Here is a 27681-nt window from a genome sequence, read left to right as displayed (position 1 = left end):
ATGGGCGTTTTGTTCCATGGAATGTAAACCAGGCAAGGCAATATATGCAACGTGGAGTGTGAGGTGAGAGTCCAGGTTCTTCTCTTTATAAAGGAAGTCATTGGGTGGAATTTGGGCCTTCAGCCCTTCAAACAGAGGAGAGATGAGTCTGAAGGGGGTAGCATCCATCAAGTCTTGAATTCCCAGTGTGGTGGTGAGTTTAGAAGCAAGGAACTTATCTTGGGTGAGGCATTTTATTCTAAGGGATTTTTGTTCTGGGGAGGTACTAGATGTAAAATGGAGTCATTTGAGAAAGTGACTCTAGACTAATAGATAGAGACCAAGTTCCACTGATAGAACTTTCAAGAAAGAATTCCACCATTAATGTGAGTGAATCTCTGGTGAAGGTCCTAAAGAAAGACATAGATAATTGTTGACCTACCATTCCTACTCTGGGAGAGAGTAGGCACATGTACAAGATCACAGATCAACCAAAGCATTGGTAGATGTTTTTTTTTTTTGTTTGTTTGTTTGTATTTTTTTCCCCCAATTTCAATGAAATTGACAGTTTAATCAGAGGGAGAGGAAAGAAATAGACTTTTAAGTGCTTACTTCTGAAAATGTCATACCTGGAAATTAGTATTTTATATGCATCAACATATGGAAAATAGAAATATTAGCAGCTCTGTCTTCCAAATTGAATTCAGAAAACAGGACGATTTTATATCAAAGAAACATAGATTATCGAAGTTGAAAAGAAACCTAGAACTATTTCATCCCGACCTGCTATTCATGAAGTCACCCTGTAACATCTCAGTTAATTTCCCAACCATACTTTCCATTTACTTTTGTTGTTGTTTGGTTATTTCATTCATGTCTGACATTTCATGATTCCCTTTGGGGTTTTCTTGGCAAAGATATTGACATAATTTGCCATTTTCTTCTTCAGCTCATTTTATAGATGAGGAAAGTGAGGCAAAGAGAGTAAAGAGACTTAACCAAGGTCACTCATCTAGTAAGTGTCTAAGGCCAAATTTGAACTCAGATCTTCCTGATTCCTGCCCCAGTACTCTATCCATTGCATCACCTAGCTGCCCTGAACATATCTAATAATGTATAAATCATTATTTTATTATATAATTATATTTTCTGAAAAAAAGGTTTGTTAAAATACAAAACAAAACACTTTTCCTTATCTAGAACATTTATCTAACATCCTCCCCCCCCTCCCCATTACACACTTTTGGTCCTACTTAATATTTGGAGCTATGGAAATTAAGTTGAATACCTCATTTAAATAAAAGTAATTTAAATACTTGAAGAAACCTATCCTGTACCCCTCCTTTGGAAGTTCGTTTTTTTTTTTTCTTGACTTTCATCAATTGATTTTCACCATAAATGCTAAAAGCATTCATTCACTTTATCCTCTCCTGAGTGGAAGGCATTTTTTCCCATTATTATTTTTTTTTCTTAAAACTGTTTCACCTATAGCTGAGTGATCAATTCCAGATATGGTCTGACCAGTCCATAGGATGGTAGGATTCTCACTTCCCTGATTCTGGACATTTCCATTCACTGTTCCTTCAATGTCCAATTTTCAGTATCATATATTTCCAGAAGATATTGCTTGATTTTCTGGAGATTAGAATATATCTGAAATCACCAAATTATTTTATTATAATTATTCTTTGACCCTTAAGCACTAATTCATTTTTATTCTATAATCAAAAAATACTTCTGTGGAAGGAAAAATAAGCAAAAGAACTGAAAAATTAATACAGGAAATGCATTTTACTTATCTGTGCCTTCTAATGACTTTTGCATGGTTGTTAAAAGTCACTTTCTAATTTAGTATTTCATATTGAACTGTTTTCAGAAAGGAAACGGATAACTTCATTCTGACATTTAGCTCCTCAGTAAAGAACATACTGTTCAAAAATTTTGATGGTCTTCAGAAATATTCTAATGGCAAAATGGTGGACCCTGGTTAAATTTATGAGACCCCTTCTACTTTGCCATAAACTGTCACAGGCAGTATAAATATCCAAGTCCACCCCAAACCATTAAGGTGTTTAACCAATGCACAAAACTAGACTTCTAAAAATGTGGCACTTCTCTGTGCTTGGAATTCTCTTTGGTTTGGAAATGCATTTTCTCTAGCCAGACCTAAAAATCAGTGTCTCAATATGTACTATGGACCCAGAATAATGGTAATTGGTTTGAGATAACACAGAAAAAAAAGATAAGATCTTTGCCCTTGGGGAATTTGTACTCTTAAAAGGGAAGGGATTAAGAGACAAAGCACATATTAAGTGCTTTACAAAAAGAATCTTTTAATCTTCACTATAGCCCTGAAAGGTAGATGCCATTATTATATGTATTATACCTTTGAGAAAACTGAAGCAGACCGAGGTTAAGTGACCTGCCCAAATTCAGATGGCTGTAGGCATAAGAGGCAGGATTTGAAACCCAGGGTCTTCCTCATTCCAGCCCCAGCACTCTACACATTGTACCATCCTCTTGCAAAAAAGATGCACGCTCGTGCACACATACACACACACACACACACACACACACAAATTAATGCAAATGAATACATGGGACTTGCAATTATCCTGGTTGAATATATTTTGCTTAAGTTTAGGGACTGCTTCATTTATTTCTTTGTATAACCAATGCCTTGCAATAGCTTGGTCCATTGTAGGTTCTCAATACATGCTTACCAGTTTGAGCCAAACTGATTTTGTACTTAACTTAATTTCAGTGAATGATATGTTCTAACTTTCCAGCGATTCTCTCTAAGAGTCCTTCAGAGTTTTTGTTTTGCCTGCTCATTTTTTTAATTTTTCTTTTCCTTGTATGGTCAGAATGCTCACTATATGCTTTTGGAATGCTATTTTCATTCTGATTTGAATTATTTTATAAAGATCTTTCTTTATTCCTTTTCATTAATCATATTTTCCCTAACCTTAATTGCATTATAATATCCCATGGACTATGAACACAAATTGCTAATAATCACTTGAAGATGCATAAAAACTTTCCAGTCATGCAAAAGATTTAATTAAAACAGACTGTTGAAGAAGTGCTAAATGCCAATCAGATAAGCAAAAATTATTACAAGCAATGAAATTCCGTTCTAGGAGATTGTAGGGAAAATATATCCACTCATCAACTGTTGATAGAAATAGCAATAATAATAAAAATAATGGTAATAATCTGGCAACATGCAGTAAAATAGACATTTCCTTTGACTCAGTAAATCCATTGTCTTTGGTGACAGCCTAAAAGTATAGGTCTTTAACTCTCCCCTGCTCCATAGACTACAATGGCTCCCTATAGCTTCCCTATAGCCTGACTTCAACCCACCTTTCCATAGTTTGTATTAGTCCCCTGCACAAGCTCTTGGGTCTGGTCAAATGAGCCTTCTTGCTTTCCCCCTCAATGATATTTTACCTCCTAACTCTTAGTCAAACCTGGACCATACTGCCCCTCACTTCCACTTCTCATTCCCTAGTTGCCTTTAAAACTCTGCTCAGATCTCTCCTGGTATTGAAAGCATTTCCACCCAGGATTTTTCACTTTTCCAGATGGCGGTGAGTTTAGTGTAAGAATCTGGATTTGTCCTGACTAGTTAGAGCTTCATAGAATGAAATCAGCTTTAGCTACAAGATAAATCATATGTCTCAAGCTGTATTTTCTACAGGCAAAATTATGAATCCAATTATGGTGAAAAATGTTTTGTAAAGGCACAGAGTGACCCAGTGGTAGCAGTTCCCAAAGCAGAGAAATCAGTACTAAGCACAAGTCTGTAGCTCCTAGACTTGGTATCTTTCATGATCAAGCAGCCTAGATACAGATGCTACCAAAAACTTAGGGCAAAGCAGCAATCATTCTGATGCCTGTGCCAAACTTCGACTAAAATATGTTGGTGCTATTAAGAAACTGAAACTCAGTGATGGGAAAATTCTTGAAAGGCCACTCGATCTAATACATTGATGTGGCAGAGCAAGATGAAAAGTTTCCATTTGTCCTTCTGGAGGAGGAGACAATTATGGGGGTTTCTAAAGATGGCCTTAAAGAGTCAAACATCTATCTGATCAATATAATGTTTTGTGTTTAGTCATCCAGATGGTGTGTTATGATGATGATGATCTAGGAGCAGGAAACTTATTGGCGCTAAAGACCACAGATGCAATCTATGAAGAGTATAGTCTATGGGTCGTATCAGCGTAACAGTTTGGAACAAACACAAGCTATATGCAAAGTTTTAGCCACAGCTTTTCACTGTATTAACATCTGAGAAATAGCTCCTGCTAGAGTGGAAGATAAATAACTTCATTTGAAAGAACCCAGAATTCAGGATGAAACAGGAGTTGAACTTTTATCTCTACTAAACAGTAAAATACACTCATTGCAGTTCATAAAGAAGAAAATGCATTTTTTAAATATTAATCATTCCAACTCTGCAAATGTAAATTTTCCTAAGCTCTCAAAAGCATTTCTAAAATTCAGCTGATGTTATAACTGCCAATGAAGTGTACTTTCTGTTTGGATTATTAAAAAAAGTAGCCTGCATGCCAAAATTTACCCCTCTTAGTTTGTCCATCGTAGCACCAGAAACTGTCGTGTGTAAAAAGACACGTTGCAACCTAGGGGGGTAAAAAATCAAATTCATCTCAGGTGTCACCTCAGAGGGAGCCCTTCCTGAAAACCACCGCTCCAGTATACTGCCAAGAACCCCCCCCCGCCACTGCTTTTGTGTAGTTGTTGTTATTGTATTCAGTCATTCAGTGTCTGACTCTTGGTGACTCCATGGACCATGTACAGCAGTATTGTCGATGGGGTTTTCTTGGCAATATACTGGAGCGGTTTTTCCATTTTCTTCTCCCTCCCCAGAGTACCTTGCAATTACCTTGAAGATGATTGGCATGTATTTCTAAATGCACACATTGTTTCCCCCAATAGAATGAAATCTCCTCGATGGTCAGAACTGGATCACTTTTGTATTTGTACCCCTTGTGTCTACCAGAGTACTGGACTTGTGGTTGATACTTCATAAATACAGATGGTTAACAGATTATTGAGAATGTAGCCTGCAAGTATTATTAAAATTAACAGAGAAAAAGTTGTTTTGTTCAAAGAAATTCAGAGTAATATTATTTTTAGTCCCCAAGTCTGGGAGTGAACTATAGATTCAACCAAAGGTTGATGTTTTGGTGAGATTTTAACCAAAATTTTACTCAATCAAAACTGTTCTTGTGTGCTAAGATATGTGAATTATATGACTTTACTCTGTGGGATCTGAGCTTCCTTTCTTCTTCTCCTTTGTCTTTTTGTTTCTCTCCAAAATCCTAAGTCACATGACTTTCCCTTAAATTAAAACAAGAAAATGCCCACTTCTGCTCTCCAAGTTCCACCTGTAGGTGTCATCTTTTTTCTTTGCTTCTAACTAAAAGAAGTTGTTGCTAAAGTAGTTAGTGGGGTCAGCCAAGATTCTGTCCCTCAGGGCTAGCCTGGTCCCTGGGTTCGATTGATTTGCAAGTCATAAAGCAGAAGTGCTGTGCAGCATGTAGCATACTGAATAGGCACCAGCATCAGTGTGAAAGCTTGTGTTAAAGTCTCATCCCTAACACACAGAGCCGCATGACCCTGCACAAGCCGGTTAAGATCACAGTGGCTTCAGGCTGCTCTCTAAGACACAGACTGATCTGTTTCCATAGAGGAAGTTCCTACTTTCAGACTCCCTGAACCGATCCAATTATAGGTCATGGCTTCTCCCTCCAAAACATAATGGAACGAATGGCTCTTTTATCTTTGTGTAAATAAGACTGTCCCTAGAATCAGGTGCTTTTCATTCTACTGTCTTCCCTTAACACAGTATCTAGAAGTAGGAAATGCATAGTAAACGTATGCTGACTGAAAAAAACTGTAGAGTTTGGGCTAACTCTTATTTGGAAATTGAATCAATTCAGGTTTCAGAACTCATATAGCACTCACAGAAAGACGATGTTGAATGAGGGTCCTCAAAAGTGAATTTTTAATCCATCAAGGCATTTCCACAAGAAGCGTAAAGTTAATGATCTCAGCTATCATCTACTTCATCCACCCAAAATTCAATCAACAAGCTTTTGCTCAGTGTCTCTCATACGTCAATTACTATGCAGGTCGTGTTAACATTCTGTGTTATTTTCATTCATGTTATATCATAAATCTCCCATAGACAATCCCCCCAACACTGCAGATTTTAAAATTTTTTCTTTTATTATTCAATAACAATGATGGGCTAGTCCGTATTTTGTGAAAATTTAATGTGAGCCACCAGGGTGTGCTGGCAGACACGTAACTGATCCTGTTACCCATCAGAATCTATCCCTAATAATCTCCATATTGTCTGGAATAGTTTGCACTCCCTCAAACACCATAGGTGGAAGTGAGAAAGGAAAGAATCCCAGGCATGGAGGACAGTGAATGGACTACTCAGGAGTCAGGAGGTAGAGCGCTGCCATGAAGGAATATTAGGGAGGCTGGTGTCCCTGGGTCAGAGAGGACATGCTGGGGGCGGGGAGGGGTGTGGGTATGTGGAGGGTTTAATAAGACTGGTAAAGTGGGAAAGGTTAGGGGGTCAAGTTATAGAAGACTAAAAATCAAGCATCAGATTGTATATGTGATCCTAGATGCAACAGGGAAACGGTAGTGCAGGTAGAGTGGGGAGGGAGGTAGGCACAGCATGGTCCGGCCTGTGATTTTGGAAGATCAGTTTGGCAAGCTGAGTAAAGTACGGACTAGAAATAGACTTATGCCAGGGAAACCAGTCAACAGACTATTGAAATGGCCTAGGCCAGGGGTGGGGAACCCGCCACCATGAGGCCATGTGTGGCCCTTTAGGTCCTCAAATGCTGGCGCTTTGACTGAATCCAAACTTCACAGAACAAGTACCCTTAATAGAAGGGGCTTCAGGCATAACGTGATGAGGTCTTGCACCAGAGTGGTGATAGTGTCTGAGGAGAAGGAAGCATATAGGAGAGATATTTAGGATCACCGGAATGTGAAGAAATGGGAGGAAGTTCATCAATGAGGACAAGCAGATTTTAATTCTCTATGAATGTTCAGCCCCAGGATAGAGTTTTCCCAGAGCAGGAAGAAGTTTTATGGTGCTGGAATGGAATGGAGAGCTCATATGAAAAGCAGCTTACAATCATAGACAGATAGATAGATATGTGAATATATATAATATATACCTATATCTAGTTACCTAGTTAGATATCTTTCTATCATTCGTCTATCCAGCAGCATATTTGTGCCTATATATAAGATCATTAGTAACAGAAAACAGTGTATACACACATATATGCACATACATGTACATATGCATATATACACACATATGCATGTGTGTGAATGCATGTATAGACATGAGTATAAACAACTCTTTGTCCCATAAGAAAATAATAAAAAGTACATAAAAACACAGATACTGAAAAACTTCTATCCTTAACCGTTAGGATACATGCCTTAGCAATTAAAGCCCCAAGGAAATACAGTTATAAATCCCAGAAAGTTGGATGCAGCAGTGGGATTCACCACTTTCCATACTCAATTACAGAAAATTAAGTAGAGATGGAAAAGCAAAAAATCGCAAAAACCAAAAAAAATGAGGTAAAGCATCCTGAGGTGCTTTATCTCAGGCAACTTGAAGCCACAACACGCTGAAAATTCAACAAGCTGACAGAACTGACTTTCTAGGATTTGTTTTGAAATGGTAGGTGACTGGCTGTCCATCTATCTTGGGTCAGCAGAAGGGAGATAAAAGCCCCTACATCTTGAGGGAGCTTTGTTAGAGCAGGACTGTTGGGGGTGATTCTAATTATATTGTCATTACTCCTCCCTCCCCCCCCTTTTCTGCTGCAAATACCTGATAATGTAATTAAATAGCATTTAATTTGTCTCTCTGGGGGAGTCTGTTTGATGCTTTGACCCACTTTGGAAAGCCAGAGACTGGTATATCCAAATCTTAGGAATGTTACACATTTCATTTTAAAGAAAATGAAGTTCCAGAGTCATTGAAAATGTATGAGAAAGAAAATATAAAGGGAAGAGAAAGGACAGGACTGAGGAAGAAAGGAAGTAAGGGAGGGAGGGAGAGAGGGAGGAAGGAAGGAAGGAAGGAAGGAAGGAAGGAAGGAAGGAAGGAAGGAAGGAAGGAAGGAAAAAAGCTAGGAAGGGAAGGAGGAATAAAGGAGAAAAGATAAAAGGAAAGAAAGAAGAAATGGGAAGGGGAAGAGAAGAGAGATAGAGGAGAGAAGAGGTAAAGAGAGAAGAGAGAGGAGAGGAGAAAAAAAGAGGGGAGAAAAGAAAAGAAAGAGGGGAGGGGAGGAGAGGAGAAGGGAGGAGAGAGAGCAGAGGAAAGGAGAGGGGAGGGGAGGGGAAGAGAGAAGAGAGGAGAGGAAGAGCCAAGCCCAAGTAATCCTCATTAGCAGCCTCAAAGGCATTTCCTAAAGCCTGGTGTCATATGTGTTCTTTCAGTTAGGACTCCAGGCAGAATCTCTCACCTCCACATACCTAGTGTAATATTGAGGAATGTTCCTGAACTTAATTCTAGTCTCCATTTTCTTTAAGGCTCTCCTTTGCAGTAACAATGGTAATAAACACGTAACAGCTATCGTTTATCATGCTCTTTGAGGTTCACAACACTCTTTAGATGCTTTTCAGTGCTCACAACAGCCCTTTGTGGTGGGTGCTATCAGGATCCCCCTGTCACATTTAGATAGCTCTTTAAGGATGGAACAGTGTTTTACACATGTTAACTCATCTGATAGATGAGGAAACTGAGTCTGAGCAAGGTGAAGTGACTTGCTCAAGGTGACTGATCAAAGAATATCCAACATCAGATAAAAGCCTGCCCTGGCAGAGAACTTGCTGCTTTGCTCTCCAGAGTCAGATTCCTTCTACCAAAGATCAAAGCATCAGTCAGAAGAAAGTATTACAACGATCATGTGTCTCTTAGAGTCAAGTCCTGTGTCATCAGTGAATTGGCAGCAGCGTCACAGCCAAATTTCTAAAAAGTGACTCACCTTTGGTTATCCTTCATTAGAAGACTAGTGATTCTGAGCTGGGAAGAGCCTTGGAGATCATGAAGGCAAATTCTCCTCTCTTATAGATGAAGAACCCAGGACTGGAGTGGTTAAGTGACATTACTAATCACACAGGGACTTAACCAAGGTTCCCTCAGTCTGCTCCCTGCACTCCTTAAACTCAGCAATGTTCTTAACCTGGGATCCATGAAGTCTCCCTAGTGAGGGCTGAGAGCCTGTCTACTGAGGGAACTTGGAAGGATGAAAGCATTCGTGTCATCAAGGCAGACTCCAGACTTTAGTGTTCTTTTCTCTCCTTTTGATTGTCTCATTCTGAAAATTCATAGACCAGAACATGAGGTGACTCTTCTGCCCCTGACTTAATAGTTGCTTTCTGCTCCTTGCAAAAGAACTGAACATTATATACAGGGCTCCCCCACAATCATCTTCTACCTCTTCAGCAATGTTTTTAAAGTCACTATTTCATTAGGATGGTTTGTTTTGCTGAATTGTTTCCCCCTCTTTATTTATGCTCTTTTATAAGGAGTTGCTGCGTGTTTGTGTGTGTGTGTGTGTGTGTGTGTGTGTGTGTGTGTGAGAGAGAGAGAGAAACTGAATAAGAAAAGAAAATGAATTATGATTGTTTTCTTCTTCATCTCTCCCAGACACCACATAATGTGATACATAATGGGAAGTGTGTGTATCCCAAAAGGATCTTAATTAATCCTCTCTGCTTTCTTTAATATCATGTAAAATCCTGACTGGGAGCTATTGGCACCCTTACAAAAAGAACATTTGTTCACCTATTCGATTTCTTTTTTGGTTTGGATTAGTTTTTATAATAGAGCCATGCCAAGCCCCTCTCTCCCTTGTAGCATGTGTCCCAATGGCAGCGGCTATTTCTTCCACCAATTAACAACCTTCATCTCATTGCTATTTTTTTTCCTGCTGGGGGTATTTGGTTCTTCTTTTCTACCTAGCAGATAATTTCTTGGCTCATCAAAAAGGTTTTTGTATTTTTCTGTCTTCTAAGCTTCTTGTACTCAAGGATCCTGCTTGAGACATTAATCCTGATGAAATTTATGCAATGACAGTGGTGTTTCCATCCATTGCATTTGGTTTAACAGTGCAGACTGTAAAGTGTTTACTGAACAATTCTCTGCCCAACACTAAAGCCCCCATTAAACCTCTAATCACATCTGCTTGACTGTCTTCAGTGAGCTCAGGTCTGCCTTAACTAGGCTTTGTGACAAAATGCGATCTGTTTAACAAACACTTTACCTACTACTCAGACTGGCAGGTAAGATTGCAGATGGCAGAACCTATTCCTTTCAAACATACAGAATGATAAGATAGCAGTGTGATTTGGTCTGCTCAACTGATCAGAAGAACTGGTTAAGCCCCTGTCCTATGAAACTTTTTGTCCTAGGCTCTGTAGGATACACAATTTAGATTTGATAACAACAACAATTAATAAAAGATAATAATTTATTAAGTGGTTACTATATTCTAGGAAATGTGCTAAGTACTGGGGCTAGAAAGAAAGGCAAAAATAGCCTTTGCTCTCCAGGAACTCACAGACTAAATGGGGAGATGACATGTAAACTCCAAGAACATATGGTACATACAGAAGAAACTGGAGGTAATCTCAGAGGGAAAGGCATTAGAATTGAGGCAGACAAGGAAGGCCTTCTTACAGAGAGTTGAACTGGAGCTAAGATCTGAAAGCAGCCTGGAGGCAGAATTGAGGAGAGAAAACATTCTAAGTTTAAGGGAGAGCCAGTGGGGGGGGAAAAAAAAAAACTGAGTTGGGCAATGGAGTATCCTGTGCCAGGGACAGACAGAAAACCAGAGTCTCTGGATCCTAGATTTTGTGGAGGGGATTAAAGCATATCAAAACTAGGAAGGTAGGAAAGTACAAGTTTGGGAAGAACATATGGGGATTTCCATTATCAGGAAAGAGAATTCACTAAATTCAGACCTGTCACAGGTTAGCCTGTTATGATAGGATAAATGTAATTCTTTTTAACTTATATAAATTATTTTTAAAAATCTTATTTTAAATAAAAATCTGCTCTGTCTCTGACTTGTGATCTTAGAGAGTTTCTTGAGCTCTAGAGAAGCCAAGTGATTTGCTCATGGACACACAGCCTAAGAGGAATGATATGAGCCCGTGTCTGTCTGCTTCCAAGTATAGATGTCTACTTTTCTATTGACTATGCCCACAGAGTAATATGTATAAAATGTGGCAAAATCTGTTTTATTAGTTTGACACATTCTTTTGGCAAGGGCAGTCACAGAAGTTTAAGATATCCCAACATCAATGAATTATCTTCTCATCCATAGGACCGAGCTCAAAATCTTAATGAACGTAGAACAAGTACTACGACACTCACAATAGATGTCCTTGATGGAGATGATCTGGGGCCAATGTTTCTTCCCTGCGTCCTGGTGCCCAACACTCGAGACTGCCGTCCTCTAACCTACCAAGCAGCCATCCCAGAACTGAGAACACCGGTAAATATATTCTGGTTTCATTCCTTCCCACTTTTCCCCTATCATTAAAAAACAGGCATCACTTCAGGAACGGAACAAACCAAATGGGTGAGTAGGAAAAATCAGATACATGAATATTTAAATTATTTTATAGCTAAATGTCTATAGAAATTTGGAGACAATGAGTATGTGTGCCCTTGCAAAGAGATTTTGAGGATAGTAGAAAAAACTAGAATGATATTTATAAAAACAAGTGACAACACAGACTTCGTGTCTATAGATTAATTTTTGCTCTATAAGCAAATCTTGGTATATTATATAGTGTTGGTAATATTGTTGTTTTATTTTCTTTCTAAAGGCCTTGAGAACCTTAGGAAACAGCATGCCCTATACAATCTTCAAAACATATTTCAGTAATACCTACCTTTGTACACTGAGCTTTTTAAAATTCAGCCAATACTTTCCACAGATATTGAAAAAAATTAGGATAGGTTAATTTTGGTAATTATAGTTATTGGATCACATATATCTACATAGATATAGATATGCACACATACACATATATATGATACATATGTATATATGCATATATATGGGAAAGGCAAAGAGCACCTATTTGATTTCTTCATGACTCAGAACTCATTAATGTGCGCTAATTATGTGTGACTAGCTTATCTCTGCTCAGATGTTAGAGACCCTGCTGATCATATAATCAGAGGGTTCTTCAACTCTTCCGATTCAGAAATCCCTTTGACAGTATAGAGCCCTTCTTGATATATTATTTTTAAATTCAGAAAATTATATGTATGTATATTTATATACACATACAGTCTGTGTGTGTGTGTGTGTGATTACAGAGAATATCTAATATAGTGATTTACAATGAACAGGATATGTATTGATAGGCAGCTAGGTGACTCTGTGGATAGAACACTGGGCCTGGAGTCAGGAATAACTGAGCTCAAAACCAACCTCAGATAATTAATAGCTCTGTGACCCTGGACAAGTCACTTAACCTGTTTGCCTTGATCCACAAGAGAAGGAGAAATCAAATTACAGGGGTGGCTAGGTGGCACAGTGAATAGAGCACCAGTCCTGGAGTCAGGAGGACTTGTGTTCAAATCCAGGCTCGGATACTTAACATGTACTAGCCATGTGACCTTGGGCAAGTCACTTAGCCCCAATTGCCCTACCTCCCCCCCTCCAAAAAAAAGCAAAAATAAAAAATTGGGGCAGCTAGATGGTGCAGTCACTTAACCCCTATTGCCCTGCCCTACAAAAAAAGAAAAAGAAAAGAAAAGGCAAATCACTCCAGTATCTTTACCAAGAAAACGCCTTGGACAGTATGGTCTGCAGCATCATGAAGGTGAGACGTGACTCACTGACTAAACAATAACAAGATGAATTTCTGTTCAGGGCACCCCAGGTTATTGTTCCCTAATGTAGCCCTCTCTCTATCGCACGCAGCTTTTAAGTATCAATTGTTCATTTCTAAACCTTTCACTCTGGCACTGGGGACAATTTAATACAACCAGCATTTATCAAGCATCTACTGTAACCAAAGTCCTGGGAAGACAAGATCATGCACAGAGAGCCAATGTGTTTGATCCATTTATATTCCACCTGAGATCATGGTATGAAAACAGAAAAGTCCATTTGGGCAATTTTAGAAGAGAATAAACCGGGGAGGCCAGGTGGCTCAGCAACTAAGAGCACCGGCCCCACTGTCGGGATGACCTGGGGATCGAATCCCGGGCTCAGATACTTAGCACCCACCCAGAAATACTTGTAAGGCCTTGTAACCTTGAGCAAGTTACTTAAGCCTAATTGCTTAAAAAAAAAGAAGGGAATAAACCACCATTTCAGAGGAGAGATGCTGCTGGAGAGAAGGCTTGACAGCAGTTTGGGATTCAGAAGGCAAAGCTGTTCTTTTCCTGGAACTTGGGGTGACTTGTGGAAAGTGCTGTGATGGAATGTTCAGTCCTACAAATAGAGGAGCCTGATTTGTCTGGATCATCTTTCATATAATGGGAAGCAGTGTTGCACAATTCTGGAAAGATAAGAGGGAACCAGCCTGGGAAGGTCATTGAATGCCCTGTGGTTTGGCTTTTTTTCAGTCCTATCTGAGTCTTTATGACACAATTTGGGTCCATGACACCATTTTCTTGGCAAAGATACTAGAGGGGTTTGCCATTTCCTTTTGTAATTCATTTTACAGTCGAGGAAACTGAGACAAGCAGGGTGATGTGACTTTCCCAGGGTCACACAGCTAGAAAGTGTCTGAGGCCAGATTTGAACTCAGGAAGATGAGTCTTCTTAATTTCAGGCCTGGCACTCTATCCACTATGTCACCTTGCTGCCCTTTAAATGACCTGGAGAGAATTTTTCTTTTATCCTTAAGATAAATGGAAATTGTAGAGTTTACTGAGAGAACGGGTGGGATAGTTATATTTGCACTTTAGAAAAAAATTACAACTGAGTGAAAAATGAATTGGAGGTAGTAAGAAAGAAGGAAATATGTTTTTATTACCTAGCTTCCTTGTGCCAGGCACTATTCTAAGTGCTTTATAAATATTGTCATGTGATCCTCACAAGGCCGCTGGGAAGTAGATGCTGTTATTGACCCATTTTCAGTGAGGTGCTCATATCACCTTTTACAGGTAGGAGACTGAGGCAGACAAGTTAAGTGACTTGGCCAAAATCACTCAGCTGTAAGTGCCTGAGGCTGGATTTGAATGCAGGGCTTCCTGACTCCAGGCCCAGAACTTTATCATCTGTGCCAGTAAGCCACCCCTTAAATGGAGAGATTTAAGGCAGGGAGGCCAACTTAAGACGTATTATAATGAATTCAGTTAAAAAGGTAATGAGGTCGCGATTATTGTGTGCCTGGGAAGGAGGAAATAGATGAAAGTGTTATAGTGTTAGAAAGCACGAGATTTGGAACCTGACTGGATATCTGGGGTGATTGAAGACAAGGGCTCTGTTAGGGATACTTGAAAGATCATAGAAAACAGGAGGGTGCAGTTAAGATTGGAGAAGGGCAAATGTAGTGATCTGACTGGAAAAACAAAACAAAACAAAAAACATGGGAAAGAATATAGACTTCAATGAAATTCAGTTCAAAGCTAGTGTGACCTTAGAAAAAGTCTACAAAAGAAATGGTGTTAGACTGTCATGACTTGTTCTTGATGAAGTCACCTGCTGCCCTTCCTAGATACTAACCATTCATCAGGAACAAGTCATGTTAGAATAAAGTCCTTTTCTAGATTGACAAGAATATGAAATGAAGAGATGGGAAGAATGTAGTAGAGTTTACCTCGATTTTGGCAAATATTTTCATAAAGTATCCCATCCTATTCTTTTTTATTAATTTTATTTTTTTCATTGATTTATTTACTTTTAGTTTATAACATTCAGTTCCACAATCCCTTGAGTTCCTAATTTTCTACCCTTTGCTCTCCCCACCTCCAGTGGCAGTATTCAATCTACTATAGGTTCTACAAATACTTTCTCATTAAACATTACTCAAGTTGTAAAGAAGAATTTTATAACAAATGGCATGAACAACGAGAAAGAAGGAATGAAACAAAACTAAACACAAAAAAGAGAGAGCAAGTAATTTGCTTCAATCTGCATTCAGACTCTGTAGTTCTTTCTCTGGATGTGGAAATCCCTTTCCATCATGAGTCTTTTGGAGTTGTCTTGTAACCTTGCTGAGAGGAGCCCAGTCTATCAAAGTCAGTCATCACAGATAACATGTGTCTGTAATTGTGTACGAAGTTCTCCTGGTTCTGCTCCCCTCACTCAGCATCAGTTTATATGTCTCTCCATGTTACTATGAAGTCCGTCTGCTCCTCATTTCTTATAGCACAATAGCCTTCCATTACATTCATATGCCACGACTTGTTTAGCCATTCCCCAATTGATGGGCCTCCCCTTGATTCTAAATCTTTTCCCCCACAGAAAGAGTTGCCATAAATATTTGTGTACATACGGGTCTTCCTCTCAATAGTATGATCCCTTTGGGATACAACCCTAGAAGTGGTATTGCTGGGTCAAAATGGTATGCACTTTTTATAACCCTTTAGGCATAGCTCCAAATTGGTTGGATCAGTTCACAACTCCACTAGCAATGCCATAGGGATCCAATTTTTCCACATCCTCTCCATCATTTATTATTTTCCTGTTTTGTCATCTTAGCCAATCTGACTGGTGAGATGTGGTACTTTAGAGTTTCTTTGATTTTCATTTCTCTAATCAATAGTTATTTAGGACATTTTTTTCATAGGCTTTAACATATCTTTAGTTTCTTTCCCATTCTATTCTTATGGAGGTGATAGAGAGTTGTGGACTAGAAGCTAATAGAGACAGCTGTGGGTGGGTTAAATAGATCGATTCAAAGAATTCTTATTCTTTTTTTTTTTTTTTAAAGCAATTGGGGTTAAGTAACTTGCTCAAGGTTACATGGCCAGTTATTTCTGGGTGTGGTGCTGAGTATTTGAGCCCGGATTTGATCCAGGTCATCCCGACACTGGAGCCAGCGCTCTTACTCGCTGAGCCACCTGGCCGCCCCTAAGCAATTGGGGTTAAGCAACTTGCTCAAGGTTACACGGCCAGGTGTTTCTGGGTGGATGCTAAGTGTCTGAGCCCGAGATTCGATCTCCAGGTCTTCTCAACACTGGAGCCGGTGCTCTTATTTGCTGTGCTACCTGGCCGCCCCTAAAGAATTCTTATTCTTAATCAGGGTCAGGAAGGTAAGGGATCAGCAGTGCAGACCAGGAATCTGTTCTAAATGCTATACTGTGCAACACTTCTATCAATGACTTGTATAAAGATATCAATGGTAAATTCAATACCTTTTCAGATGGCATCTCGGAGGAATAGCTAACATATTGGATAACAGAGTCAGGAACCAAAATGGATCTTGGTGGGTGAAAGCACAGGGCTGAATCTAATAATCTAATAGGAATAAATGTGAAGTCTTCACTGAGCCACTGAAATGCAAATGGACTCCAGAAATATAACACAAGAGAGGGATGAATAAACAGCCATTTTTGAAGAGGATTTGGGGATTTTAGTGAACTATGAGTGCCATATGAATCAATAATGGTGTAGGGCAGCCAGAAAGCCCCTCTAGCACTGAATTAGGAAGGGAATAGGGAGGCAAGAGTCCATCCCTTTGTGACTGTTAGACCTTATCTGGGATATTGTGTTCATTTTGGAGAACCAGGATTTAGGAACACCAGTGATAAGCTGCAGAGTATCTAGAAAAGAGCAAGAAAGATGCTGTCATTTCTTGAGTTCATGACATTAGCAGCTAGGTGGGTAGCACAGTGGACAGAGAGGATAGGGTGTGGAATCAGGAAGACATGAGTTCAAATCCTACCTCAGACACTTACTAGCTATGTGGTGCTGGGTAAGTTATTTAGCTGCTCTCTGTCTCAGTCTCCTCATCTATAAAGTGGATATAATAATAGCCCCTATCAGGATTGTTCTGAGAATTAAATGATAATTATAAAGCACTGACACAGTGCCTTGCACATAGTGAGCTCTATATAAATTTGAGCTATTGTTGTTATTATGGCACATATATGGATTAGTTGAAGGAAGTGTGCATGTAGTCTAGAGAAAATAATACAGGCACGTGGGGCGTGCTGTCTTAAAATACTTGAAGGGCCATCACATGAAGGAAAGATTAGACTTTTCATTTCTTGAGCTACAGAAGAAGGAAGAAAGGAGCAAGAAATGAGTTTTAAATGTCAGTCCGCTTGATGTTAGGGATGCATTCCAAATAGTGAGAGCTGTCCTATAGTGTAACGCGCTGACTTGAGAGGGAGTGATGTGAACCTCCTTTTTGGAGGTCTCCAAAGCAGAAGGGAGGTAACCACTTATCACGTATTCTATATTGGGGAAAATTTGTGTGTATAGGATGGACTAAATGACTCCCAAGGCCCTATCCAGCCCTTGAATGATCTGATTTGGTGGTGGAGAGGAATTAATATAGACGTCAGGGAGCAATCTGCATGCAGATAATAATTGACCTCATTGGTGGTGCTGAGATAATAAAGAAGAAAAAAGGGATCTGGATTGAATCTTGGGTTTTATTTATAATGTGTATTTTATTTTAGCATCAACTCTTGAGCACACCTACATATCAGTATCCATCCCTCAACTTCCCTTTCTTAAGATGTTTTATTCTTCTCCTTGAATTCCATTCATGGGTATTTCTATGAAAATGTTCATTAATTGTTAATGTCTTTCCAGTAGGTCAGGGTACTATCTAGTTTTACTTGAGGTGGTCTGGAGAAGCCACAATAACAAACAAAAGATCATGCACAAGTTTTAATATCCAAAAAGACAATGTATTTTGAGAATTTTGTGAATCTTAAATTGCTACATAAATATTAGTTGTTATAATGATGCTATTGTTGTTATTATTAACTTGTTAATATAAACAGATGATTTTGTGACTATACTCAACAGTAGGTGGAAGGTGGAACTACTAAGGCTTTGTCTCAGGGAGCTAAATTTAGAGGGTATTGAAAATACTTTCAGTTTTCCCCAATGTAAGAACAAGCTTTTGTATTAATTTACTAAGAATAACCAGTTAAATTGAGAGCTTGTCCTCTGCTGCTCACTCAGCTCCACCCCACCCCTACTCAAACATGCATCTTCATGTTGGCTTCCCAAGGTTTCTATCTCTGCCATATGTGGAAATATTCTCCAATTCCCTCATCAAATGACAGCAAACATCCCCCAAAACTAGTTGTGACAGTGTTCATACTCAGTGAACAAAGGTAATACATATTGTTTGAATGTTGAGTCTGTGTTTTTGTCTCTATGTTCTCAACACCAATCATGGTAAGTACTTCATAAGTGTCTGCAGATTGAATGACATGGGCAAGTCACAACCACGGTGGGCTTGTTTCCTCAACTTTAAAATGAAGAGATTGGCCCATTCTAACAATAAGATATATATAATCCTGCGATATATGGTATCACTGAATACATAAGGGTTTAGATGTTTGGGGTTTTAATTTCCCTACAGAAAATACATGCATCAGGTAAGTTGTACTTACAACTACTCAACTAACAACTATTCAAGAGTCCGCCAAACCAGCAGGCCTCGCTTTTCTGGACTTAAGCAGTTCTGATGGGAAAGATATGTGTTTCTATCTTCTAGACTCTTTGCCCTCATCCATATTTCTTTTGAACCCAACAGCATGTTAATTATGTTCTTGATGACCATGCTGCACACATGACTCTTCAAGAACTTGAATCATTTATAGAACAACAAAACATCCAGAGTTCCGTACCTCAAGCTCCCATTGATTTCAGTTTCCTATGGCCGTGTTTGAATTTGCTCACGTGAGGAATAAAGAAGGAGGCGAACAAGCTTTTAATTAAGTAACCGTAAGATGATGGTCTTTCGGAGAACCTCTGAGCCAGAACAAACCTTAGTAGCCAGTTAGCCCTACTCATGACTCGCGGGGAATCTACTTTACAATATCCTGGCAAGCAGTCATCTAGCTTCCAAGTGAAGACCTTTGGAAGTAGGGAGCACACTGTCTCCCAAGGGGCCCATTAAACTGGAGAACTCTAAACATTATCTTGGCTTTTCTTACACTGAGACATACTGAGGAAATATAAGGAATGGGTACATTTAAAAAGGAGAAATCAGGGGCAGCTAGGTGGTGCCATGAATAGAGAACCGGCCCAGAAGTAAGGAGGACCTGAGTTTAAATCTGACCTCAGTCATTTGACATGTACTAGCACTTAAGTGGAAAAATTTAGTTTTCTTGCTAATTCAAGGTTGCTGATATCAATGTAATAACTTTTTATTGCAGTGATGATAAATCTGTGTTTTCCATATTTTGATCATTATTTTTTAAAGCTGAAGTTGTCCGACAGTTAGATAATACAGCACAGGGCCTGAAGTTCTAAAAATCTGACTTCAAAATGGGCTCAGACACTTATGAGCTGTTTGACCCTGTGCAAGTCACTTAGCTGCCCTCTTCCTCAGTTTCCTTATCTGTAAAGTGGAGATAATAATTGCACCCACCTCCTATGTTATTGTGGTATTCAAATGAGACAATATTTGTAAAGCACAGCACAGAGCCTGGGACATGGTGGGAACAACATTAATGTTAGTTATGTAGGTGAAAACATCAACTGTTCCTTACATCAGGGATGTACAATTAATACCTATGGCTTTCCAACGTGTTATGTTTACAATTTTCAGGAGACAATATCCAGAGTTTTTCTTGTGTCTTTAGTTCTTCTTGTCATGGAATGGAACATTCAGTAAGGATGCCATGAAGAATTACATTGGAAATGACTACATTACTATGTGACATGACTCCTTGATATCTTATGCAAAGGACTATATCATTGACATGGTAGTCTGCCATGGGTTCCCTGTGAATTATCTGGGCAATTAATAGCAGACCTGAGCTTGAAACAGACCTGCCAGAGTCTATGTCTGAGCTGCCTTCCCTTCCATTCTCTTCTACTCTCCCATTTTCCATTAATGTTTCTGGGGAAATTCCTACAGAGTTCAATCAGCCCAGACCCTTGCTATGAATAGTGAGGTAAGAAGCCATTTCTGTCAGCCAAACAGGGCATGATGACTTTAATTACAGACTTACTGATCTTTTCATGAATTAATTCTTCAAAAGTCTGAAAGCTTTGACACTCACTAACCTTCTATGTGGCTTTCATGCTTCCTGCCAATTACCACAGTGGGAGTTCTCAACTGGAATAACCATTCCGAGGCCTCTGCAAAGTGTAAAACATTTTGTGGTTCAAAAAAGCTCAGAGATGGTTAATCACTTCAGAGCTTAACAACTGAACTACAATATGATGTTTAAATATCTGCTTCAGAGGAGCAAGTTTTCAATGAAACTTTAAAGGTTCAGACAGGTACATTTCTAAAAACTAGAATGGAGCAGGAAAATGTACGGAAACAATTCAGGAACTCATTATATGTTTTTTTCCTTGTGAAAATTGTCTCTAGCTAAAGTGGGAATTAGTTTGCCGTTCTCTTGAAGGGGAGAAAATTGACATTGGCACTAAGTGAAGGGAGGCATCTGCCTTGTTTGAGTCGTTAGAAGTGAGGCCCTAAATGTGAGTATCTCTACCCTGGTAGTTAATCGCATCATTGCTTTAAAGTTGGAAGGGAGGTCATCTAGTTCAACCTCCTCATTTTACAGATAAAAAATCAGACCCAGAATCTTTAAGAGACTTGCCCGAGTACTCATAGGTAATGAATGGGATGGGCTGGATTTGAACTCAACTTGTCTGACTCCTGATGTAGTTCTCTTCCCACTGAACATAATTGAACTTGACTTTATGGCCTCCATGGTGTCTTTCAGCTCCAGACTTATGATCCTATGAGCCGCTAATGATTGGGATCATTTATTCATTCTCCCTAACTCACATGCACGCATGGTAAAAATGCCAGTGATATCATTTTAGAAAAATCTATTCTTGTGATCGATCAAATCTTATGAAGTCATGGTTCGGATGATCTCATCCCACAATGGCAGAAAATCCTGCGGAAGCTGGCAAATCAAGGACAGACTTCGTTTTCCTCTCTTCATAGGAATAGGAATTAGATACAAGTTAGAAAAATTAGATACAAGTTTGAAAAGAACATTTCCAAGCTGTTCCCTCATTAGATATGTTGAACAGAGGATTCTTCTTTTTTTTGGATGGCAATTGGGGTTAAGTGACTTGCCCAAAGTCACAGGGCTAGTATTTGTGTTAAATGTCTAAGGCTGGATTTGAACTCATGTGCTCCTGACTTCAGGGCTGGTGCTCTATTCACTGCGCCACCTAGCCACCCCGAGAGGATTCTTTTTAAGACAGGGTTTTAATTAAATGGCCACTGAGGTTGCTTCCGATTCTGAAATTCTACTTGATATCCTGTGAGGCCCAAATGGACGAAATGAAGAATCTTTAAGAATTTGAGATTCTTTAAAAATCTTTGAAAATCAAGGATTAAGGCATATTAAAATTCTATTATAAGGCAGCTCATTGGTTTATTTGGTGTGTTGGCATGGATACATCACAGACCAAACTTTGTTTCCTGAAACACAGTGTGTATACTTGTGTATGTGCGTGTCTTTCTCTAGCATGGTTCAAGTGTATAAGGGCTGCAAGAGTAAACGGTTTGGCCACAAATTTGAAAACAAAAAATAAAAAAAAAATGGGTTTTAATTTCATGTAAGGAGTTTTGTTTGATAAAAAAAAAAGTTTTAAAAAAGTCAAAGTTTCTACAGAATTCTTATGGTTTTCCCACTTTGATATTCTGCCTGAGAGGAGGTACCTCTTCCCTGGTTTGAGCTGTGTTGGGATAGGGCGCAAAGATTGCCTGGTCATGCGTCAAGGATAAAAGCTTCCAGGTGCACAGCCCAAATTCTCTACTGATATAATTTCAGTGTCAAAAGGAAGGGAGGAGGAAGTCCTCTGGCCCATCAGGAGCACCCACTCTGGCAGCTATATGGGGACACATGAATATGGACAGGAATACCATGGGATGGACAGGCATCATTATCAGGAATGGCCAAAGCACTGACATCACACGTCCACTTTAGTACTTGAATACTAATAGTAATCTAAGGTCTAACAACTATGTTAATTCTTTAACATCTTTGCCCAATGTTTTGGTCATAAAAAGTTTTATAATGCTCCAAATTATCACAAAATGTGCTTGAACATCCACCTGTTTGAAATGAGATTTGATCACAATCATAGCTAGGGCAAAGTGATAAGATCACTGGCCCAGGGCATTGGAAACAAAAAATTAAAATGTGCTCAGCACTTTTTCTATTTCACTAGAAAAGAAAAAAAAAATGACCTTAGCATTTGGTTAATGAGAATAATTAGTTAAAATAAGAAAATGACTCTTTCTTACCTATGGTGTCTCTCCAGGAGAACTCCCTTCTGTTCCTTAAACAAGACACTTTATCACCTGACTGGGTCTTTTCACTGTCTGGCCCCCATGCCTGGAATTCTCTCCCTCCTTATACCTTTCTTTAGGACAAAAAGCTTTTCCTAATACCCTTTAATGCCAATCTCTTTCCTAGGTTGATTACCTATAAGTTTTTGAGCATAGGTATTGTTTTACATAATTGATTACATACTATCTCCCCTGTGACACTCCCCCATTGAAAGCAGGAAATAGGTTTTGGTTTTGGTTTTTCCCCCTTTTATCCCCTTTACTTAGCACAGTATATAGCACATAGTAGGTCTTTAATAAATACTAATTAACTTACTGACTTGTCTATCACAGCCTGCTTCTTCTCTCAGCAATGGCCTAGCCAAAGAGACCTCACCTAGGTTTCCACATTGGGCCTAGGATCTTGGAGTCTCTGACTCTTAGCTATGACAAATATCTTTAGGCTCTCTCCTTGATGTCATTCTTCCCCCCTATTCTCACCCTCATTGTCCCCAGACTCTAGAATTCTAGGATAGGGCCCAAGATATCATATATAATGACTTGCATTATTGCCCATACCATAGTTTGGATAACCTACAAAGTTGCTACATTAGTACATCTATCTTAGTTGCATGGGATGCCTGGTGCATGACCTGGATATAGAAATAAACAGGAGAAAAGGAAGAGGCCAGATTGCCTTTGGAAAATTATGCCTTAAAGGACTCCAAGCTTCTTTTTTAATTAAAGGCTCATATTTTAAACAGCAATATACTCCCTGCGTATCTGGGTGGCTGTGAAGCATAGAATAAATGTCACAGTCCACATAGAATACAAGTTCTGCATGTCTCACAGAGTAATGGAGAGTCCAAGTGCATAAAGAGTTGTGCCACCCCTTCCTGAGGAAGTATGGCTATTGACCCTTTCCCTAGGCTTCTTATTTACAGGTCATGGCCATTTGTTTTCAATAAGGGGAAATAGAAGCTTATAATCTGAAGGGGGAAAAAGGGGGCTTCAGGGAAATTTCAACAGAAACTTCTCTGTTGTTTGATTATAAGTAAGACCAAATGGAAATACTTGCTGCATAAACCAGGGTGGAGAACCTTCACCTTGAGAGCACATGGGGCCTTCTAGATCCTTCCTGACTGAATGCATCCAAAAAGTCAAAGAGACCCAACTTAAGGATCCAGAAGGCCAGATACAATATGCTCTACTACAGAATGCAAGCTTTGTTAGGGCAAGAAAGTTTTTTCAACTTAGTTTTATATTTTTAGGAACTAAATTAGACTATACATTAGACACAATGTCTTATGTATAACAAGAACTTAATAAATTGTCAAATTGAACAAAATTGAATATTTTTACATCTAAGTCAAAAGAATAGTCAGTCATGTTTTAGCTGTGTGACCCATTGCTGAGGTTTGGGGCTCTAGGGGTGCTCGGGACCCCAAAATACCGACATGCTGGGTCCTGCCAAATGGATCCAAATCAAGCTTTCTCTTAGCCAAAGTTTAACAAAATTTATTAAAGATTTGCCATATGGGGTAGACTCGTAAGGAGCTTAGGCATTTGTGACACTTGTATTGACAAATGGGCCACAATAATCTGATACAGACGGAGTGTGACCTAGATTGAATCAGAGTGCCTTCATGGAGGCAAGAGGGATCTTATATACAGAGAGACTGTGGGAGGGATCTAAGGGTGGTCTACCATCTGGGAGGAGGGATCCAAGGAGGATCTTGATGGAACTGGAGTGACTAGACTCCAGGAACCAAAAGAATGTTATTTGGATGCGATCAAAGGTGGGAAAGAGCTAGAGGTAATAGACAATGGAAGGCTATGCTAATTTAAGGATAACAGATTTGATCCTGGACATTTTGATAGGATCAATGGTGGGAGATAGCTGATGGCTACCTGGAGATAGCAGACAGTGGAGGGCTAGGCTAGGTTAAGGGTAACAGTGATACAGTCCTATTGATAATGGAAGGCTTTTGACCTCTGGGGAATGACAGATCAAGAGAGAATATTCAAAGGGGTTCCCAGAAATTGTACCCCATCCCCATGACAAGTGACTTAATTTCCTTGTACCTCACTTTCCATAACCTAGAAAACTGGGATAACAGGACCTATTTCACAAAGTGTTTGTGAGGATAAGATGAGTTAAGTTATATCAAGAACTTGGTAAATATGAAAATACTTTATGAATCTTAGCTATTACCTTTATTATTTCTAAGGTTAAAAAAAGAGCTCACAAAATTCCAAATTTCACATTACTGACATTTGGATTCTATTGGAAAAGCAAAACAAAACCAATGTATGAAAATACTAAAGAACTGGTACAGACTCAGCTTGCAACACAATTTCCCTTTGTAGCAAAGCCTTGATAAATGTGATGAGATTCTTCAAGGCATCATGAACTAACCTCATTTGCGTAATAACTAAGTTTATTCTCTACCCCAGTCCATTTATTTTCCATCTGTGTCTGTTGCAGCAGCTCCAGTTGGTTAAAAATAATGTAAACCAGGACAACAAAGATGAAACCTATGCATCAAATGGGTATACTGGCAATGCCATGCATGATGGCCAAGCTGAGACTTTATGCTTGTAGGGAAGGTGTGACTGAAAAGTGGTTCGAGGTAATTATTACTCAAAAAAGACATGTCCATTTACACTGAGCCCTTGCCAGCCAATTTATAACCGTTCAGAGAAGTCTTTTATTTCATTTCATTACTGCCAAAGGTCATTGGAATAGGTGGTTCTGTCCTTTCTATTAGATAATCTCAGCTACCATAGGCTGCCACAGACTTTAAGCTTAAAAAAGGATGGCAAAAATTCATCATCAGGTGCTTCATTATTCATCATAAATGAGTACAGAGTGCTGTGAGGCATGGTACCAATCTGAAAAAAAAATGTCATTTAAAAAATAAAATTCTTTTAAGTTTTCTATGCAAATTATCTGGGTATCTATATTACTTTCTATATATGGGTGTGTATGTATGTATGGACACATATAAACCCATATACACATGTAGCTGTATACACAATCAATTTATTATCTAAATACACAAATACTGAGGAAATTGACATGGAAATGCATTCATAAAGTAGGTATCATTGATGCCTATACATTTGTCACTTGCATATTTGTCTATCTCTCTCTATTGAAATTATTTTTAATTTTTCCCCCAATCATCATATATTTATATATGTGCAGATATGTATATATATATATACTTGTATGTATTGTGTATATATATGCATGTATGTATATGTGTAGTGTTCCCATAGGCTGATAATCAGTCATCTTTCCAATTCCATGTTTCCAATTGTTTTTTAGTGATTTTTCTTTTTCAGGCGTGACCCCATTCAGGGTTTTTTTTTGGTGAAGATACTGGAGTAGTTTGCCGTTTCCTTCTCCAACTCATTTTACAGTTGAGGAAACTGAGGCCAACAGTATTAAGTGATGTGCCTAGGTTTGCCTAGCTAGTCACACAGCTGTCTGATGCCACATTTGAACTCAGGAAGAGGAGTCTTCCCATCTCCAGATCTGGCACTCTATCTACTCCACCACCTAGCTACCCCATGTTTAAGAGTCAGTATTAAGTTTGTTAAATGACAAAGCATCGTTACCTTCACTCACTGCACCAGGTTCCATGCACAGCCCCTCCTCCCCTCATCCCCAGGGTGCCTCCACATCTGACTCCATCCTATCTCTCCAGTCATATTGTCTTGGAGTTTATAGTATTCAAGATATGAGGGATCCACTTTGGAGTTTACAGTATTCCATATATGAGGGATCCACTTTGGAGTTTATAGTATTCAAGATATGAGGGATCCACTGAAGACTCTTTGATCATGAAAGCAACAACTTTAGGAAAATCAGTTTGTCAGTTGGGTGGAGGACACATTAAATGGTAAGAGATTGAGAACAAGGCAGTAAGTGAGTGTCTATTATAGAAACCTAGGCCAGGCTGGTGGCTGTGTAAATGGAGAGAACAGCACAGAGGCAACACGCTTTGTGGTAGAGTTGATAAGACATTCAAGCTGTGGATAAGGACAGGCATTTAACAACAGCAACAATAATAATAGCCAGTGTTTCTATGGAGCTTTACAATTTACAAAGTGCTCACAAATATTATCTCCTTTGATCCTAACAAAAGCCCTTCAAGGTAAGTGCAGTTGTTCTCCGCATTCTATGGATGACTATGCTGAGTCTGAGAGGTTGGATGACTTGCCCAGGGACACACAGGTACTAAGTGTCAGAGGATGAATTTGAACTCAGGTCTTCCTGATTCCAGGTCATGTGCTCTCTCTACCATATCACTGAGTTTCCTCAAATGTATTTCATGTTGGGCTTTGAAGTTTTTAAAGGATTTCCCTGCAATTTCTCCAGGTAGTCCTGTTATTAAACCATTTTACATATGAGTATAGTAAGTCTCAGGGAGATTAAATCATTTTCTCATAGTCTCACAGCCATTATGTGCCAAAAATGGGATTGAAACTCAAGTCTCTCTTAGCTCCTAGTTCAGAGTTATTTTTGTAAGACCCGGGGCCTCTCAAAGTTCTTATGAAATGTCCAGTCTAGTGCCCAGGACTGTTCTCCACCTGTCTGGTACCTGGTCCTAAAACCCAGTTACTTTCGTCTGCCATAGTTTCCTCTTAATGAGCTCATACTGGCTTTGAATGACCAATCTATCCCAGTTTGGAAATTGTCCAATCCCTATAACTGGGAATTGTTAAAGCGAGATCACTAGGGTTAAGGCTAATCCAATAGTTTTCTTGTTGAGGATGTACTCTCTCCCAGTGTGGACTGGTACTTTCCAATTTATTATCTTGCAGTTGCCCAGGGCACTGAGACGATGCAGGCTAGCTTAGGATTACACAGCATTACATGTCAAATGTGGGACTTGAGCCCAGATCTCCCTGACTCCAAGGCCAGCTGTCTATCCACAAAGCAGCACTGCCTCACAATCCATTAGCAAATGTTGGTAAACAAATGCCTTCTGTTTTAGAGTTAGAAAGAATCCACTTTCCCCAATTCGAGTATTTGCCTGCTTCCAGTCATAGTTTCATAGAATCACATGATCACAGATTGAGTTCTGGAGGGAATCTTGATCTAATTGTCCAACCTTCTACAATTGTGGAAACTGAGGCCCAGAGTTTAAGTGCTTTGTCCAAGGTCATACAGATAGT

General features: G+C 39.2%; 1 protein-coding gene and 1 pseudogene across 1 annotated transcript in view; both read left to right on the top strand.

Annotated features, from left to right (window-relative positions):
- LOC138172037 (protocadherin-15-like) overlaps positions 1-27681 on the top strand; it is a 2287527-nt gene that overhangs the window by 1682115 nt on the left and 577731 nt on the right. Inside the window, exon 11 of the mRNA XM_069101643.1 lies at positions 11400-11570. Within this exon, the coding sequence (XP_068957744.1) occupies positions 11400-11570 (171 nt within the window). The remainder of the gene's footprint in view (positions 1-11399; positions 11571-27681) is intronic.
- On the top strand, positions 3716-4282 carry LOC138172012 (integrin beta-1-binding protein 1 pseudogene; annotated as a pseudogene).

This window comes from Petaurus breviceps, unplaced genomic scaffold (genome assembly GCF_028583685.1).
Source record: "Petaurus breviceps papuanus isolate PSGF00001 unplaced genomic scaffold, PetGlider_PUasm1.0 490, whole genome shotgun sequence".
Classification (NCBI taxonomy): Eukaryota; Metazoa; Chordata; class Mammalia; order Diprotodontia; family Petauridae; genus Petaurus; species Petaurus breviceps.
This window is presented reverse-complemented; position numbering and strand designations above follow the sequence as displayed.